The 18,372-nt window shown below is 28.3% G+C and overlaps 1 protein-coding gene across 1 annotated transcript; it reads right to left on the bottom strand.

Annotated features, from left to right (window-relative positions):
- Nucleotides 1-5,401: 5,401 nt before the first annotated feature.
- On the bottom strand, nucleotides 5,402-9,854 carry LOC112783289 (uncharacterized). Its single transcript, XM_025826177.3, has 4 exons — nucleotides 9,515-9,854; nucleotides 9,136-9,430; nucleotides 8,574-8,973; nucleotides 5,402-6,555 (listed from the first exon to the last, which is right to left on the bottom strand). The coding sequence occupies exons 2-4, from the start codon at nucleotides 9,323-9,325 to the stop codon at nucleotides 5,574-5,576; spliced, it is 1,572 nt and encodes a 523-aa protein (XP_025681962.1). The 5' UTR covers nucleotides 9,326-9,430; nucleotides 9,515-9,854; the 3' UTR covers nucleotides 5,402-5,573.
- Nucleotides 9,855-18,372: the final 8,518 nt, after the last annotated feature.

Genomic DNA, 18,372 nt, shown 5'->3' with positions numbered 1-18,372 from the left:
AATTATACTTTATTCTTTTTATTTTCTTAGTAAAACTATACTCCTTTATATTATTAGGTCATTAAAAAGTATCTTAATTAATAAATTTAGATATTTATACTTAATTTATGTTATTCGAAAAAATTTTAAACACAAAATAAATTTTTAAAATTATTTTATTATTACTTCTGCTGTATGTTATAAGTACATTATTGTAATCCATCAATTGCCACTTCCAATTAACATATGTTTCATCATGAAACATTTTAAAATTTTGTATATGATCAAAAATTGCAAATCATGCAAGATGAGAAATGGATTCTGACTTGTTAGATTCCTTCAGGTGGGTGACTATATATAGGTATGGAGAGAGGGAAAGGGTTTAAGATGCTTTCTTTTTGTGTACAGTTTGGTTTCTCTTTCCCTCTCCTATGGCTTCCTTTGTCTTTTTCCCTCTTATTAGTCTCTCACGGTGCCTATGTAATGAAAAATGGAAGCTATGTGAACCATAAATAAACCCCCTTCAATTCCCTCCGATCCCCCACGTGAATCATCTTCTAGGATCTGAAAAAACATTACTTCATAGATATTTTTTTACTATTAACTAGAACATGAAATTCGTAGTTAGAAACAAGAGACTAAACTAGAGAAAAGATTTGTGTATTATATTGAGTATAATCAAGTTGTTTATTCAAGTTGTCTATTCAAATTATTTTGAATGATACAATATAAAAAAGTATTTATAGATACTAAAAGAATCGTAATAATAAAGACGTAATTTCCTATAATAAGTATTCAGATATATTAAATAATACTAATTAATCCTAATTGATCTTAATTATATTCTATCATTCGTAATATTAGATTATCTCATCACATCTAATAGTTAAAAGATGTCGATGCTAGCTACAATGAAAATGTTTGGAGAACAAAGTTTAAGTTAGGAAAGAGCGTTATTATAAAATATAATTGTTTGAAAGTCAAAGTTATTTGAGATTAAAAATAATTATAATTTATTTTCTTTATTTTTATTTATATTCATTAATTATCGCTGAAATAAATATATAATATTAAATATAATAAATATATAATTATAAATATTATATTTATGAAATTATAAATATTAAATAAAAAATTCTAAATTTTTATCCCTATAGCATTATTCTTATAAAATAACTTGTTATCAAATTTAAAAAAAAAAATTATGTTATATGTATATTTAAATTAGTCATTAAAATTAGTTATTAGTATAAAATATATGTTAGAATATAAATATACATTAAAAATAAATCAAATCACAGATATATTTATACACAAATAATATATTAATAATTGATTTTAATAATTTATTTTAACATATAAAATAATATTTTTTTAGAAAAAAATGATTAAATACTCTTCTTGATTTTTCAAAGGAGAGATACATGAATTAAGATCTTAATTCATAGATATAAATTAATGATCCAATAGAAGTGAATATTTAGTGTGAACATATAAATCAATGTTTTACGGAAATATTTGATAAAAAAAATTAGTTAAAATCAGTTAAAATTTAACTTATTTAATAGAGGAATGCTAGGAGGCCAGTAATTTTTGTGATTTGTAGCCATCAAATAGCCATCAATGATGGTTTTAATGGTGTGAGATTGGTGTGAGATTTCATCCAATGGCTCACTTTTCTTTGCTGGTTACATGCTGGCCACAATTTAACAAAGTTGCTGGCCTCCTAGACTTTTCCTATTTAATATTTATTGTTGTAATAATTAATAATAATTAAATAAAATAAATTCTAACTTTTTTTTGTCTCTCTAACGACTTACGAAATTTTAATATTGTACACTCATTATTCTGTAAATGGATCATTTCCAGTTTTTTCAACACTTATAAGAAATGCAGTGTGATCTCTCACACTTAACTTTATAAATGGGGCCAAAATTAAATATGAGAGAGAACAATAAAAGGTGAAAAATCACAATTGACACCATCCAATTTTTTTTTCACTGGAGAGGATCCACTCCCTATTATTCTTCCTAATTTTTAAATTATGATCTCTAAAATAACTAATTTGAGTTGGTTGAACAGTCAATTTATTTGTTTATTTCATTTTCTCCGAAAATAATCAACATGAATATTTTAAAAAACATTTGTGTTGTGACTGTACCGCAGCAAAAGGAGCCTAGCTAGATTTCTCGTTAGTTTGTCCTGGATGGGAGACATGTCCAAATAATTTCCATGTTCACGTGTTGTTGTTTAATTTTGCCGTGAACAACACAGAGAAGATATCTATACAAGAAGAGGGTACACACTACAGACAGTCACACCATAAGTACTAAGTACCCACTGCCCTGCTTAAATCATTATTGTGTTACGTTCTTCTTGTTTCAATCTCCATTAATAATCATCATCGCTTCTCACATGTAGCTGATCAGAAAAAAAAAATTGTAGTTCAATGTTATTGTATTAATATAAATATTTCTTGTTAATAAATTATATTAAAAAAATGAGGAAAACATTCTCCACCTTCATTTATTGAACTCCCAGTTGTGTTAACTATTTGTTGATTGTTGATGATTAGTTATGGTGCACTTTGTCATGTTTTCGTTGAATTAAATTCTTCAACCACCACCAACATGGCCAAACACTGACGATGTGCCACGTGGCATGAATAATAAGGTTCGTAATAATCATTATCTTTATGATAAGGTAGAAACTCAGGTGCAGTGAACTTTACGTAAAGTTGATACTTGAGAGTCGTTAAATGATTTGACTGATTTGACTAAATTTTCATCTAACGACTCTCAGTCTCAATCTCTCTTTTAAACACAGTTTTAGATAATCATCGGCTGAGATTTAACAACTAATTTATAGTTCTATTGGAATAATTCATTTTTTTATTAGGTAAAAAACCTACTGTAAATTAAATATAAAACTCACAGCATACACACTGTCTTAAAAATTAATTAATTCAAACCTAAAACTAATGCTTAAATAATCCAAACACCTACTACTTATATTAGAAACGATGATTTCCTCGTTGCAGCATATATTGTTGGAAGTGGAGAAGTCAATTGTACTTTCAGTGATGATGAGTGTGTATATATATGTATATATATATATAGTTTTTTTTTTGTTTACTCAAACGGTATCTTTCAACCCCGACAAGTTAATGACTAATCCGTCGCGGATCTGAGCTCCATTTAAAGGTCTGTCACTGGCCAATGAGTTACTGCATACATGTACAAGGCGGAGTTCGAACTCCCAACACTTGTTTAAACGGACGAGTAAACTTGTAACTAGATATGTTTTTTGGTCCGATGGTTAAAAAGTTTAATAATTTTTGTTTTAAAAAAATAAAAAGCATGTTATCTCTTTCTAAGAATGCCTGGTTTTGTATGGAATGAGCATGGTTGATAAACTCTCCTTGTTATTTAAGGTAGAAATTCAAGTCCAGTTTTTACGTAAAATTATTAGTTGAGAATCGTTAAACGGTTAAATAATAATGTAATTAAGTATATTAAATTATTTAATAATTTTAACTAGTAATTTTTCATAAAAATAAATTACATATAAATTTTTATTTTATTTAAGTGTCTCTAAAAAATAAGGGCAAAAAAAATAACTTAAAATAAAAGGAAAACAAAGTACAACATGCATAAAGACGATATGATATGGTCACGGACTAAATGATATCCCTATGCCCAAAACAAATAATGGAATCACTCACGACAAAAAAATGTCACGTAATGTTATCGCTATGCATGAGTAAAATAAAATTCAAACATCTCACATCTGTTTAAGTAAACAATTAAATCGATTATTCTACATTTGGTCCTCATAATATATAATTGGTAATATATATTAAAAATCATTGACAAATTAAAATTGACTCGTAAGCTAGCTAGCTAACCCTAACTAACGTTCTAAGAAAAAAAAAGTACGCTACCTCTACAATATAATGCATGCTATATCATGCAATAATAACTTGAGACATAAATATTAAGAGAGAATATGTGAACACAAAATAGTACCTAAAAACTATATATGGCTAGGATACAGAACTACCTTAGCTTAATTAGCATCAAATTAAATAGAATTATTATTCTTTAATTATATGGTATTAGGTAGAAAAACTAGCTAGTAGCTAGCTTTACTTTTAAGGTTAGTTTTGGGAATATTATATATAGACGGTAAGAAAAATAATAATGAAATAAAGTGAAAGGAAATCATATTTGTCGCTTCCCTTGGAATATAGCCAACATGTGAAGATTCTCAGAAAGTGAGAGCCAGCTTCCTCGTTTATATTTATATATGTTTCACTATCCACATTACTCTTTACTGCTAGTAATTATTTTATTTTATTTTTTTCTATCCTCGGAGCCATGAAAATTCAATGCAACAGTAAATATTTATAAATATAAATCTATACAATATACATTATTAATTAATTGGTTGCCTATCACTTTCAAAGAACTAGAGAAAATGGACACTAAAGGACGTGTTGATGAATATTTCACACTTTATATTATCGAAACCCTAATTATCAAGAGAAATTATTGAACCATTTTTTTTATCAACTTAATTAGGGAGTTCACAAAAAATAACCAATATAATCAACAAACAAATTCAATTATATTACTCTCATTTTTTAAAAAAATTAATTCCTTTATATCTTTTATTTCTTTTCACTCCTTCTTCTTTTTTTTTTAACACCATAATTTCATTTATCCACCGTTAACCTACCCACCACCTTAAATTTTAAATTATAAATCTTAAATTTTAAATTTTAAATTGCTAAAATCTTAAATTAATTTTACATTTTTTCATTCTTAAATGTTCTTTTTAGTTAGACTTTGGTTTTTTTATTTTAAATATTTTATTTTAATTTTTTTTTTGTTTGGAAAAAGGGTTAGTTTTCAAGATTTTTTTTTCCTATGCATATTTCTTTATCAAAAATGCTATTTGTACACTAAAATCAGTCACTAAAATTAGTCACCAATATATTTGTGTATAAATACATATGTAATTTAATTTATTTTCAATATATATTTATATTCTAGCATGTATTTTATATTGGTGACTGATTTTAGTATACACGTAGTATAACTCATTTTTTATTTCTTACCTTTCACATTTAATATTAAAAACAAAAAAGTATACGAGAAAGAAAAGTATAAGGTACCAATATACTATCTGTCAACTTATTACCAATAATAATTAATTATTATATTTTAAACACATGTATAAAGAGACACATCTAGAAAATACATCTATAAAGACATTTCCATTAGACACAGCCATAAAAAAATATTTTTATTAGACACATCCATAAAAACACTTCCGTTAAATACCGCTATAAATCAGAGTTGGCAGAAATTGGTAGAAATGTTGTTGGTAACGTAGCGGGATTGATTAGAGAATTATATGCACAAAAGTGATGCTTATGACATATATTACTTAGTTAACAATGTCATCATGTATAAGTTGGCATTGCAATTAGACATTCTTTGGAAAAAAAAAAGTGAAAAAAAATAAAAGAAATTAATCTCTAATACACATTATATTGATATTAATTAATAATAAAACTAGGTTATATATCATTGCATTGTTGGGTCGAAAGAAGTAGTACTGATCCCAGTGATGTTTCTGATAACTCCTCCAACACCAAGAAAATCTAACGTCAACTTATCATCAGATCCTCCAAAGCACACACCAGCAAGATTGTTGTTATTGTGGTTGTTTCCATTCTCTTTCACGTTGCCGAATATGGAAGAAGATATGTTTTCATTTGCCAAAGAGTTCATCAATCCGCGAAGATTGTCGTTGTGTTCATCATTGTCCACGTCAGCATTGAGGTGGTGGTGGTGGTTGTTATTATTATTGGCCATTGCTCTTAGTAGAGAAGAAGCACTGTGGTTACTGTTATTGGTGGTTGAAGTTGTTGAACCCATTTGTGCAGCTTTCTGGAGCAATGCAGTTGCAGACATGTGTGGAGAACACATGTTGTTGTCGCTGTTGTTGTTCTCTTGTTGTTGTTGTTGTTGTTGTTGTTGCAGTGATGAATTATTGTTGCCGAAGATTGAAGATGAAGAAGAAGAAAAAGCTGATCCAATTTGATGATGATGATCGGTGATAATGCTACTTCCACCGCCACTGCTATTATTGCTTCTTGGGAAGAAACTGAGGTTGAACATGTTCATGTTGTTATTATTAGATGAGAATAATAAGGGTTCTTGTTGGTGTTGGTGTTGATGATGAGGCTGGAGTTCTTGAAATCCTTCCATGAAGAATGGTGATGGTGATGATGACGAGTGATGTGAAAATAATAATGCAGATTGGTGGTGGTGGTGGTGGTTGTTGTTATTGAATGGTGGTGGTGGTGGTGGCGGTGGTGATATTAAATGCTCAAATTTTGGTGCAATGAAAGTGGTAGTACTATTTCCAAGGCTCAAGATGTTGTTGTTGTTGTTGTTGTTTGTGGGATAGAGATTTCCAAAAGGGTTTAGAGGAGGGTGTCTTGATGCATTTTCATGTGCTAATGCATCACAAAAGGCTCTGTGAGTGATGAAACTGTCACGCCTGCCATGCAAACAAGAACCACAATTAAATTATATAATTGGAAGAAGCAGCAAAGTGGGAATGATAATTAGGGTTCACAAAGATTTTTGCTTATCATCAAGTATCTTTCTCATGAGAAATGTTGTGTGTTCTATAGTATATAGTTATATCTACGATAGAAACTCAGGTGCAGTTGATAATTGAGAACTGTTAAATAAAAATTTAGTCAAATCAATCAAATTTTTATCTAATAATTTTCAATTATCAACTTTACGTGAAAGTTGACTGCATCTGCATCTGAATTTTCACCTGATTTTTTCTTGTGAACTTGATTTATGTAAGACCTAATGATGAAAGTTTAAACAACATAACCTAGACTAGTTACACTAGAAATGCTCGACTAGTTAACTTAGCATGTTTATATCACATATGATTAAATGACAAAAGATTCTATAATAAGATTTAATGAAGGAAAAGTATAGGTATCAATATATTATCTGCCAACTTATTATCAATAATAATTAATTATTATATTTTAAACACATGTATAAAATGACACATTCAGAAAATACATTTATAGAGACACTTTCATTAGATACCGTCATAAAAAAATTATTTTTATTAGACATATTCACAAAGACACTTCCATTAAATACCATTATAAATCAGAGTTAGCAGAAGTTGGCAGAAATGTTGTTAGTAACCTAACGGAATTATTTAACATAGGAGTGAAACAACGACCAAATCTATCTAATATACTATATAGTATATGGTAATATATGTAAAAAATTTAAAACTAAATTAAGCAATCAATTAGTTATAATCAAATATGAATCTTAATATAATTTTTGTTGAAATTAAGAAAACTGCATCTCTCTGAAAAAATAAGACAACTAGGTCAGAAGAAGAGGGCCCAGTGGATTATGCCAAAAATCTGATACACACAAACAACTCCATATCAAGCTACCAATTTGAGGCTTCTCTTTGATATCATGAAAAGAGAGGAATTATTTTGCCAAATTGATGAAAGTGAATGAACAATGGGACCAGCATCAATAAATGCAAGCTAAGCTAAGTTGCCCCATGTGTTGTCCATTTTCTACCATGAACACACTCTCAGCTTCTCAAAACATTCGTACTAGCAAATTCGAGTTCCCAATTTTTTGGGAAAATCTCTGTGACCATTACATATCTACATGCATGATCTCAATATATAGATTTGCAAATTAATGGTGAAGTTTGTTGAATCAAATAAATAAAATTACACTTGAAGAAATATAGAAGGAATTATTTTCACTTGAATATATAAAATGCCATGTAGAAAATTAATATCCAGGTGGAAACTCAGGTGAAGTCGACTTCACGTGAATTTGATACCTAAGAGCCATTAGATGATTTGATTTATTTGACTAAATTTTCATCAAACGGCTCTCAACTATCAACTTCACGTAAAGTCGACTTCACCTGAGTTTTCACCTAATATCCAAAATCCAAGTAGAAAGAAAACAAAAGCCAGTATCACTGTGCCTGTGCCCCTTTATAACATTGTTGCTTAAAACTACACGTGAATGGGAGAAGAAAAAAAAGGGATGAAGATTGAAGATAGAGGGCGTTGTTTCCAATGCAATTGAACAAATTAAATAAAGTAGAACTTGCTTGTTTTTTTCTTCTCAAAACATTTCAAATTTTTGAACCTCATTATTATTATTTATTTTTCGGTAAGGTGTGCTCACGTGTGTGCAGTCTTCTGCCTCTGACGCTGCCACCACTAACACTCGCACACAATACATAGAACTTCTTTTAATTTCTCTAAATTCTTTTTTTTTTATGATCATATTTTTTATCACACATTATAATATGCATGCTGACAAAGATTTATAATAAAAATGTTTCTAATATGCATTAATGCTAACAGACATGCATGCATAATACAAGTAGAATAACAAATACTTATACTAATGAAAAAATAAAGATTGCTACCAAATCCGTTACTGTATTTTACAGTAACGAATTTGGTAGCTAAATTTTGATATCGGTACCTGGAGAAGAGGGTGCCGCAGTCGCACCTATACTCTTTGGTACCGCAGGTCTTGGAGTGCGCCTTCCAGTCGGACTGGACGGCGTACTTCTTGGAACACTTGTGACACTTCCACTTCTTCTCGCCGTGTTTGCGAGAGAAGTGTTTCTTGATGCCGGTGAGGTCGCCGAGAGCCCGGGAAGGGTGGTGGTGGACGCATGTGGGTTCAGGGCAGAGATAGACCTTCCTTTTAGGCTCTTTGTTAGGGTTCTTCTGCTTGAGCTTCCATGGAAGGTTGTGTCCTCTTCTGTGAAGCTGTAAGTTCTGTTCTCTTTGGAATCCTTTGTTGCAAACTTCACATACGAACCTGTTTGTCGCCATTAACGTCTTCGGCGACAGTGCTATCACCTCTGCATCTGGATCTGTATAAAACAATAATCGCCGAAAGAGAATTATATGCTTCAATTGATGATGAAAAAAGAAATTTAAGATCACATATGCATGATTAACCTAAGTATATACATAAATTTAGGATTTAGGGTTTTGGTGTGAGGTGTGTGAGAGAGAGAGAGAGAGGTACTTGCATGGTGTTCCTGCAGCGTGGTTTCTTCTTTTCTTTTGAGGGAGTGGTGGTGGTGGTGGTGGTGGTGGTGCAGAAGTTGTAGTGGATGACGATTGAAGAAGCTGCTGCTGCTGCTGTGAAATCAGATTCTCATGATGATTCTCTTGTCTGATTTGGAAGAACGGTGTTGATGATGAAGAAGTAGCAGCCATGTTAATTGCTAATTAATTAAGCAAAGTAATTAATTAACTGGAGAACTTTTCTTGGTAGCTAGATTTGTGAAAGACCTACTACAAAGTGATTAATATATAATTCATCTGCACAAAGAAAGAAAAACAAAATTAAAATTCAGTTATTAGTTCCATGCTTTAGAAGAAGAAGAAAGAAAGAATTATAAGCACCTGAATTAAGCAGGTGTTATTTATTGTGTGAGAAGGAGAGAAGAGAAGAAGAAAGCAATGAAACTTGGCTATGCTACTTCTTCACACAAACTCTTCTTTTATTTATTTTTATTCCTCAATCATTTGATGTCTTGTACATAAATAAATAATGCATATATACTTGTGTACCTATATATATACGGAAATACATACAAATATACAAGAGTGTAATTAGAGAGAGAGGGGGGAGTAAATTATGTCCCTATTAAGGAGGTGTAGATGGAGAGGGTGGTGTGTCTTTAGCAAAGGGAAGAGAGGGGGGGCCACTAAAAGAATAGGAGGGAGTAGGGCTTTGCCCTTTGCAGTTTCCTTATCTCTCTCCCTCTCTTGTTTCCTATCTTATTCCCAACAACCATACAATTTGTTCCTTCCTCCTTTGCCTCCCCCATAAACTCTCATTTTACTCTCTAATCATTTTCCTCTTCTGTGTACTTCTCTCTCAACTTTTCTTATTTATTACACTCTAAATTCCTCAATATAAGAGAAAAATTAGTTTTAGTGGCAATAGTAGTATATGAGTTTGGAAAAATTTCAAGTGTAGGGGAGAACACTGGTGTTCCAGTTGTCTTAACCGTTGATTTTAATTAATATATATTATATATTTTTTTATAATTTAGATCAACGATTAAAATAATTGGAATACCGGTGTTCTCAGTACACCTGAAACTCTTCCTATGAGTTTTTATAATAATTATATATGAGTTTAATTTTTATGTATTGACAGTGTAAAACGTTTTATATAGTCATGCAATCATAACCATTCTCTTGAATGATTATTCATGTGATTAATATAAAAAGTAGTTATTTTGACTAATATGATATTATGTGATTGGATATATTATGTAGAACAGTTTTACACTGACAGGTTATAAAAATTAAATTCATTGTATATAGATATTATTTTTTTATAACTAGTAAAAAAAATTTTATTGATGATTGTTATAATTGTAATATTTTTTGCTTTTTAAAAAAATATAAGAGGATTAATATTTAATTGTCGATAAATGTGTTAGTAATTATTTTTATTATTGCTAAAATTAAAATAAATTATTACCACTAAAAATAAATTTTCTTGTGATGATGAGTCTCTCAAATCACAGATAACTTAGTTTGGTGTTTGCAAATAAAAATTCTAATCATATTTAGTTTATCATTTTCTTTCCTCTTCTTTTGATGTCATTATTTTATGTTGATATGATTGTTAGTTATTATGGTGACACACACAAAAGAACATTGATGATAAAATATTTTTAAGAAATAAATGAGTCAATATGATGTTGAAAATATAATTGTTGAAAGTGGTTTTCATAAAGCTAATTATTGACTTATTTTTAAACATATCTTGTAGTCTTATGTGTCTAAGGTGTCAATAACAAGCTGCATGAAATTCAGAACCTCAACAAAAGAAAAAAAAAAAAACTTACTTTAATCATCTAAATATATGAGTTGACCAACCATGGATAGGCTTTTTATCTTTTTCTATATGTATTTTCTCATCGAATGTAATCCTGTTCATATATATGAGGTTAACTACTTTGAAATAATGGATATTCTTATATTTTTCTTCAGATTTATTTAAATAAAAGCTCATCAGCTCACAAAAATTTTTGGAGAAGCTAGAAAATAATAAACAAGGGAGTATCAAATAAAGAAAATTTCAAATCAACTTGGGTTGGTCGAGTGGTCAGCTCACTCGTCCGCTTAAGCAAGTGTCGGGGGTTTGAATCCCGCCTTGTGTATGCAGCAATCCATTAGCCAGCGACAGACTCTTAAATGGAGCTCCGATCCGCGACGGATTAGTCATTAGCCTGTCGGGCTGGAGGATACCGTGGGTAACCAAAAAATAATAATAAAAAAATTTTCAAACTACAATTTGTCGCATTAAGGTGAATTATATATTAATCACTTTTATTTATTATTAAGCTAAATTAAACTACTTCAGTTTGTAAGGGAATCGATAAATATAATCAAGTTTTCAATATTCAATAATATGTGGTGCAACAATACTTGAGAAAATATATATGGAAGTGATGAGTAGAAGATTAATTAAATAGGAAAAATATGAAGGACAAGACAATAACACACAAGAGGAAATTTTTCATTGATTTCTTTTCTTGGTGTAAAATTTTTCTTTGATTTATGAATTCTCAAATACAATGAAGAAATTTGTAGTTGCTTTCATAGTAAAAGAATTTATTCTGCTAAAGTTATCAGTACAAAATAATTTATGTCAAAAATTAAAATGCTATTTATATATCATAATTAATTATTATGTATCTTTGTATAAATATATGTATAATTTAATTTATTTTAATATGTATTTTATATATTTTAATATATATTTTTATTAATTTTAATAGATAATTTAGTATATATGATTCACAAAATTATGTAAGAATTATGAAAAGAATCTCTTGTTAAAAAATTATAATAGAGAATTGTATTATTTCAAAAATGTGTGTATTGTACTTATAACCTACAATAAGAATACAAGGATAGTTTTGCAATAAATTTATATAAAAAGAGATATGTTAGATGAGGTGGCATACTTTGATTTGATTCTCAAATTACATCAAAGTGTTGTAAAGGCAACGCATATGACGCGTCATTGCGTCAAGATATCGGATCACGAAGCCATTGGAGAGGCCTCCTTGCTTCGTAGCTTAACTCCTTTCAGTATATAACATATAGTTGAAGGTTGAAGATTATTTTCAGTATATATCAAGAACTTTCATTATCTTTATTGGAAACATTAGTAATACTATCATTTATAATCCAACTGTGTTTTTATAGAAAATATAAAAATAATTTCGGACATACTTACGGACATTTAAATATTATTATCATATGTCAATTTAATTAACTTTATTTTTAATATATATTCTTAAAATGAGTTTAAAAATAATATATATTATTATTTATTAAAACAAAAATATTTTAAATATTTTATATTTTAATATTAATAAAATATTAAAATATCATTATAATTTATTTAAAAATTATTTTATATTTTATATATATGTAATATCTCTGTATCTTATAAAATTTTAAAATTCGTATATTTACATGTCGTATATTATGTCGTATTCCGTACTCTTATCCTTGTCGTATATTACATGTAAAATTAATAATAAAAATTTATTAAATAATAATTCAATTAAATATATTAAATTATTTAATAATTTTTAACTATTAAATTTACATAAAAATAATTAAATATAAGTCTTTGTTCAATTCTTATTAACACAATATAATTGAAAAAACCAATAAAATAATTACAACCATATTAAGTATATATAAAAATTAACTATTAATATAATATATATAATATTAAAAATAAATTAAATAATATATATATTTATATATAAAGACAAAATAATTAATTTTTCATTTGCACCTAACATTTTTGAAAACTACACAAATAAACTTACATTATGCATGAAGCTTATTATCTTATATGAATAGCTTGTACATGAACACAATGAAAGAATAATATATAATGGACCCAAAAAAGGAAAGATACTTGTATATGTGAGGACGGAACAATTAAGCTAAGCTAGTGGGGTCTATAGTGGCACATATATAAATCACTTATTTAATCTCTATTCTCATCATCATGAACATTAGTAATTAGAAGAGCTAAGGAATAAGTGATAGAGATAATTAGAGATTAATTAATAGAGAAAAAAAGAAATTAATTAAAGACACATGGAGACATGTGAATTGCCTGTTGTAGGAGACTCAAGGAGAGTGATGATATTGACATTGGAAGGACACATGATATGAACAAATGGGGTCCCCCTCTCTATGAATTGAGAGTGAGAGATGGGTGTGGTGTGTGGACCCTTTTTCTTTTCTCTTCTCTTTGTGGCTTCCCTTTCAAATGGAAATACTCTTATTACTCTAATTCATCTACACTCTCTTCATCAACAAGAATCTTATCCTAGGTATATATACGGTTGAAACTCAGGTGCAATCGACTTTACGTGAAGTTGATAATTGAAAATTGTTAGATAAAAAATTAGTCAAATCAATCAAATTATCTAACGACTCTTAATTATTAACTTCACGTGAAGTCGACTGAACCTGAGTTTCCACCTTTATATAAGTGCAGTCGACTTCAATCGTAGGTATATATACGGTGGAAACTCAAGTGCAGTCAACTTCATGTAAAGTTGATAGCTAAAAACGGTTAGATAAAAAATTAGTCAAATCAGTCAAATTATCTAACGACTCTTAATTATTAACTTCACGTGAAGTCGACTGAACCTGAGTTTCCACCTCTATATAAGTGCAGTCGACTTCACGTGAAGTTGATAGCTGAAAACGATTAAATAAAAAATTAGTCAAATCAGTCAAACTATCTAACGACTCTTAACTATTAACTTCACGTGAAGTCGACTGCACCTGAGTTTCCACCAATATATATATGTATTAATTATTGGTAAACATAAGCATATACATGTGCATGGGTATGTACATAATAACTATAACTAAGCTATATAGCAAACTAGCAACATTCCATTTTTAGAGTAAAGCACAAAACAAATACATTCCTATTATTTTCTTATATCAATGTGTGTATGTATTCAATTGGATACTATTGGGGCCAATTTAGGTTACTTAGGGATCGCCGAATTCAGACTTTGTCGTAAAAGAATCTTTCTTTATTTATTATCCATACTTGTATTTATTTAAATAAATCATGAATTTTTTTTTTAAATATTTCAAAACTAGTAGTGCTTTAGTGATTTTAAGTTTTTAACCATTAATATCAATCATGAAATAACATATATTATTAGATCAACGACTAAAATCACTAAAACATCAATATTTTATTTTTAGCATACTTGAAATTTTACTAAATTATATCACCAAAGTTATTATTATTATTATTATTATTATTATTATTATTATTATTATTATTATTACAAACACAAAACACAATTATAATTAGGTAACTAAAGCATTGGAAAGAAATAGTCCTTGAAGGAACCAAATTTGATTCTTCAGCACTTGAGTATGTATGATGAGAATATTTTTGTTGGTACAAATATTGTCGTTCTCAATCACCAGATCAGCACCCTCCACCATCACTGCCTGATAGAAAATAGAAGCAATATTAAATTCAGGCTTTCAGTCATAAAAAAATGTTGAGAAGTGGGAGAAGATTAAAATCATGTCATTTTTAGGATTCATGAGCTTAAGATTAAAACTTAATATTATTTAATTTCTATGATTATGGGTCATGAGCTTAATTTATTTTAAATAATAAAAACCTAATTAACTAACACGCCAGAAAAATGAAAAAAAAAAAATCATTTACCCTTTGTTATTTTTCTAATAATAAAAATGCTAACCAACAACTCATTCTAATGTAACAACTATTTTTGACAACTTAATATATATATATATATATATATATATATATATATATATATATATATATATATATATATTTTGCATTTTAGTGAAGAATATGGGTAGATCATGGAGTTTTAGAATAGAAGAATAGAGGATCATCAGAATTTATTATTGTTGGCTATTAATTAGTCATTAAAATTTAAAAGAAAAAATATAAGTAGACAATGAAAATATTAAATAATGTGAACAATAGATATATCGGATGTTTATTTCACTAGGTGTACGAATGATTATTCTAATATTAAGATTTAAGTGGGTAATTTGGGGGTGTAGTGTGTTTTTATTTAATTGGTGGTTGCATGTTATTCCAAAAAATCATTAATTATTTAACATTACCCTACTTAAAAATATGGGTTAAAATATTTTTTGGATTACTAAACTAAAAAAATTAGATTGATGGTTAAAATTAAAGTAATAGCTAAAAACAATAAATTACGATAATCCTCTAATATTTTTCTTTAGAATATAATATACTATCAGAACTTCTATATTCGAATAATCTAAAATTCCATATTAAGTGAATGAAAAAAAATTAATATAAGACAAATGAAAAAGAAAAAAATTATAAAAATTTTAAACAAACTAAAAAAAAATATTGATTGAGAGAACATATTAAAGATATAATTATTTTTATGTTTTTTTTATTAATTTAAATTTTTAAAAGAAAAATAATTTGAGGACAACTATTAGAAAGTCAGGTGATACATATTAGAGTGGCATTTTAGTGAAGAATATGGGTAGGTATTAGGACAATAGGCGAAGTGCATGACAACAGTATTTGAGCTATTATGTGGAGCTCACCAAGCTGGACAGAATGAAATAGTGTTTGAATGGACAAATGGTTTATTGGCATATATTGACAAAACATTGTAAGGAATATAATTTGTTAAGTCATCATGTGATGAGTGTCAAAGACATGACTTTGCAAAAGATCAGATATGTGGAATAATAATAAGATAAACTATACCTATTTTTTTTTATTCCTAGAAAGATGCACACATGATATTATTAGTTTGGTCTTTTTGAAAAACAAAATTTTCTTAAGTTTAATTTATTGGCTAAAAGATATGTTTGATGTCATTTATTGATGACTCCCATAAAGATATTTGACATGGATTTAAGTTTTAAAAATACATATGAACATACTTTTTGGTCTGTAAAAGAATTATGTGAGATCTATGCATGATTGATTCTTTATGTTCTATAATAGTATTAAGTTAATTATTGATGTAAAATAATATATTATTATTTAGAATTCAAAATGAAGTCAGGTGTATCATTTATGATTAAACTTATTATTAAAAAAATTACTGTTTTAGCTAGAGACTAAATAATATAAAAAAATAGCTTTAGATATTAAGTTGATATATATCAAAAGGTTTTTTTAGAACTATATATATTCAAGGGATTCAAATAACTAATCTAGTCTTAAAATTAAATATTACATTTTATTTCCCTTTTTTTCTCTTTCTTTTTTAACTTAATGCATTTGGTATCAATAATATAAATACTAGATCTTTAGATTTATATATCTAAATTTCGATTTAAAAAATGGTTAAAATCTATGAAGCACGGACACTTCGCTGAGTTATGTGTCCACGTGTCGGACACATTTCAGACACGATACTCGTCCAATACGCGTGTCTGCTGTGTCCAACCGTGTCTTAATAAAAAATAAAAAATTCTTCGGAGACACACCTAAATATCATCGCGTGTCCGCGTATCCAGTCTTATTCTTAACATATATTAGTATTTATTAAAACAAAAAATATTTTAAATATTTTATATAATTAAAATAAGACATTAAAAATTTTAATTTATATTTTAATATCAATAAAATATCAAAATATCATTACAATTTATCTAAAAAATACTTTATATTTTATATATATATACGTGTCCTCGTATCATGTAAGATTTTAAAATTCGCATGTCAGCGTGTCCCGTGTCGTGTCGTATCCCGTGTCCGTGTCAGTATCCGTGCATCATAGGTTAAAATTGAATATCTATGTTATTGACATGAAATCTATGAGTTTGTGTATCATTGATGGTTAAGGGTACTTTTTACTTGTTAGTATAGTCTTGTTAGGAGTACTGTTAGTGAGAAAAAGAAAGAACGCCAACTTTTTCATTAATTATTGGATATTATTTCACGAAGTAAACTTCCTACTTTTCGGACTTGATTGATTAGTTTGCAATTTGGATTATTGCTTACGGCCTATTATTATGCAATGATGATTAGGGTTATGCATGCATGATGATCATTGATTGGTGAGAGACTAAGAGTAGTATCGTTGTTTCTTATTTTTATTATTATTTTTTTTTTCTTGTATTCGGATATATTATTATGATTTATGAATCCGACTAATTATTGAGAAATCGTCATGAAGAATGGGTCTCTAGCAAAGATTTCTTTTTCTATTTGGGGAATCAAATTTAAAACTAATTATTGAGATATATGTATAAGAATGTTAGATGACCAATATTTTTAGTGTAAAAGAATAGATTCAGCTAGTGTTGATTTAAATATAAGTAAAAAAAGTTCCTCGCTTTTTAAAGTCCACATTACTAATGGAAAATCCATAAAAAATTCTGAAATTTTGAATCCTAATTTTTGTGGAAATTTTCATCAGTAACGAGGTAAAATCCGTCGGAAAAGATAGAAGAATACGCTGATAAATCTGTTTATAGGGCTACGTTTGTTTATAGAGACAGGACACAAGGATACTAAGGCATAAAATTGTGTTTACCAGAGGAGATATGGACAGAGATAATGTGTCCAGAAACACTGAATTAGTATATTTTGTGTCTATCCTGACAGGAAGGACACAGAGACACTAACAAGGGACACAACTTATTTTTTATTTTTTCTTTTATTATTCTTGTTAATTTTTCATAATTATATTTTTTATTGTTATATTTTTAATCTCAAATTTTTTGAATGAAAAAAAAAGAGAAAAAATTGAATTTTCATAATTTGTTCTAGTTTATCACCAAATAGAATACAAGAACACAAAATTTTATGTCTCTGTCCATCAGTGTCTTGTCCTGTTTTGTTCTTAGAAACAAACGCAGCCTAATGGACTGTTTTCTATAGTGTGTTGATTACCTAACATTTCTTATTAAAATAGTTACCACGTTGATAAATCTTATATTATTGATTGATATTGATCTTAATTAGCTTGTTGCAAAGAGAAGGAACTTTAACAGAAATGAATGACATAACAAATTTACAGCCTTTGGCTGCCTTCCTCTTTCTTTCGTAACTTGTCTTCATTCAATGGTTTGCTTCTTGATTTTCCATTGCTTAGAGTCTTTTGGTTTTGTTTGACTTTATGAGCCGCCTTTTATTCCAAAACCCAAACTAAGTACTTAGGTTGTATGACTGTGTGTTG

This window comes from Arachis hypogaea, chromosome 20, assembly GCF_003086295.3.
Source record: "Arachis hypogaea cultivar Tifrunner chromosome 20, arahy.Tifrunner.gnm2.J5K5, whole genome shotgun sequence".
NCBI classification, from domain to species: Eukaryota; Viridiplantae; Streptophyta; class Magnoliopsida; order Fabales; family Fabaceae; genus Arachis; species Arachis hypogaea.
This window is presented reverse-complemented; position numbering and strand designations above follow the sequence as displayed.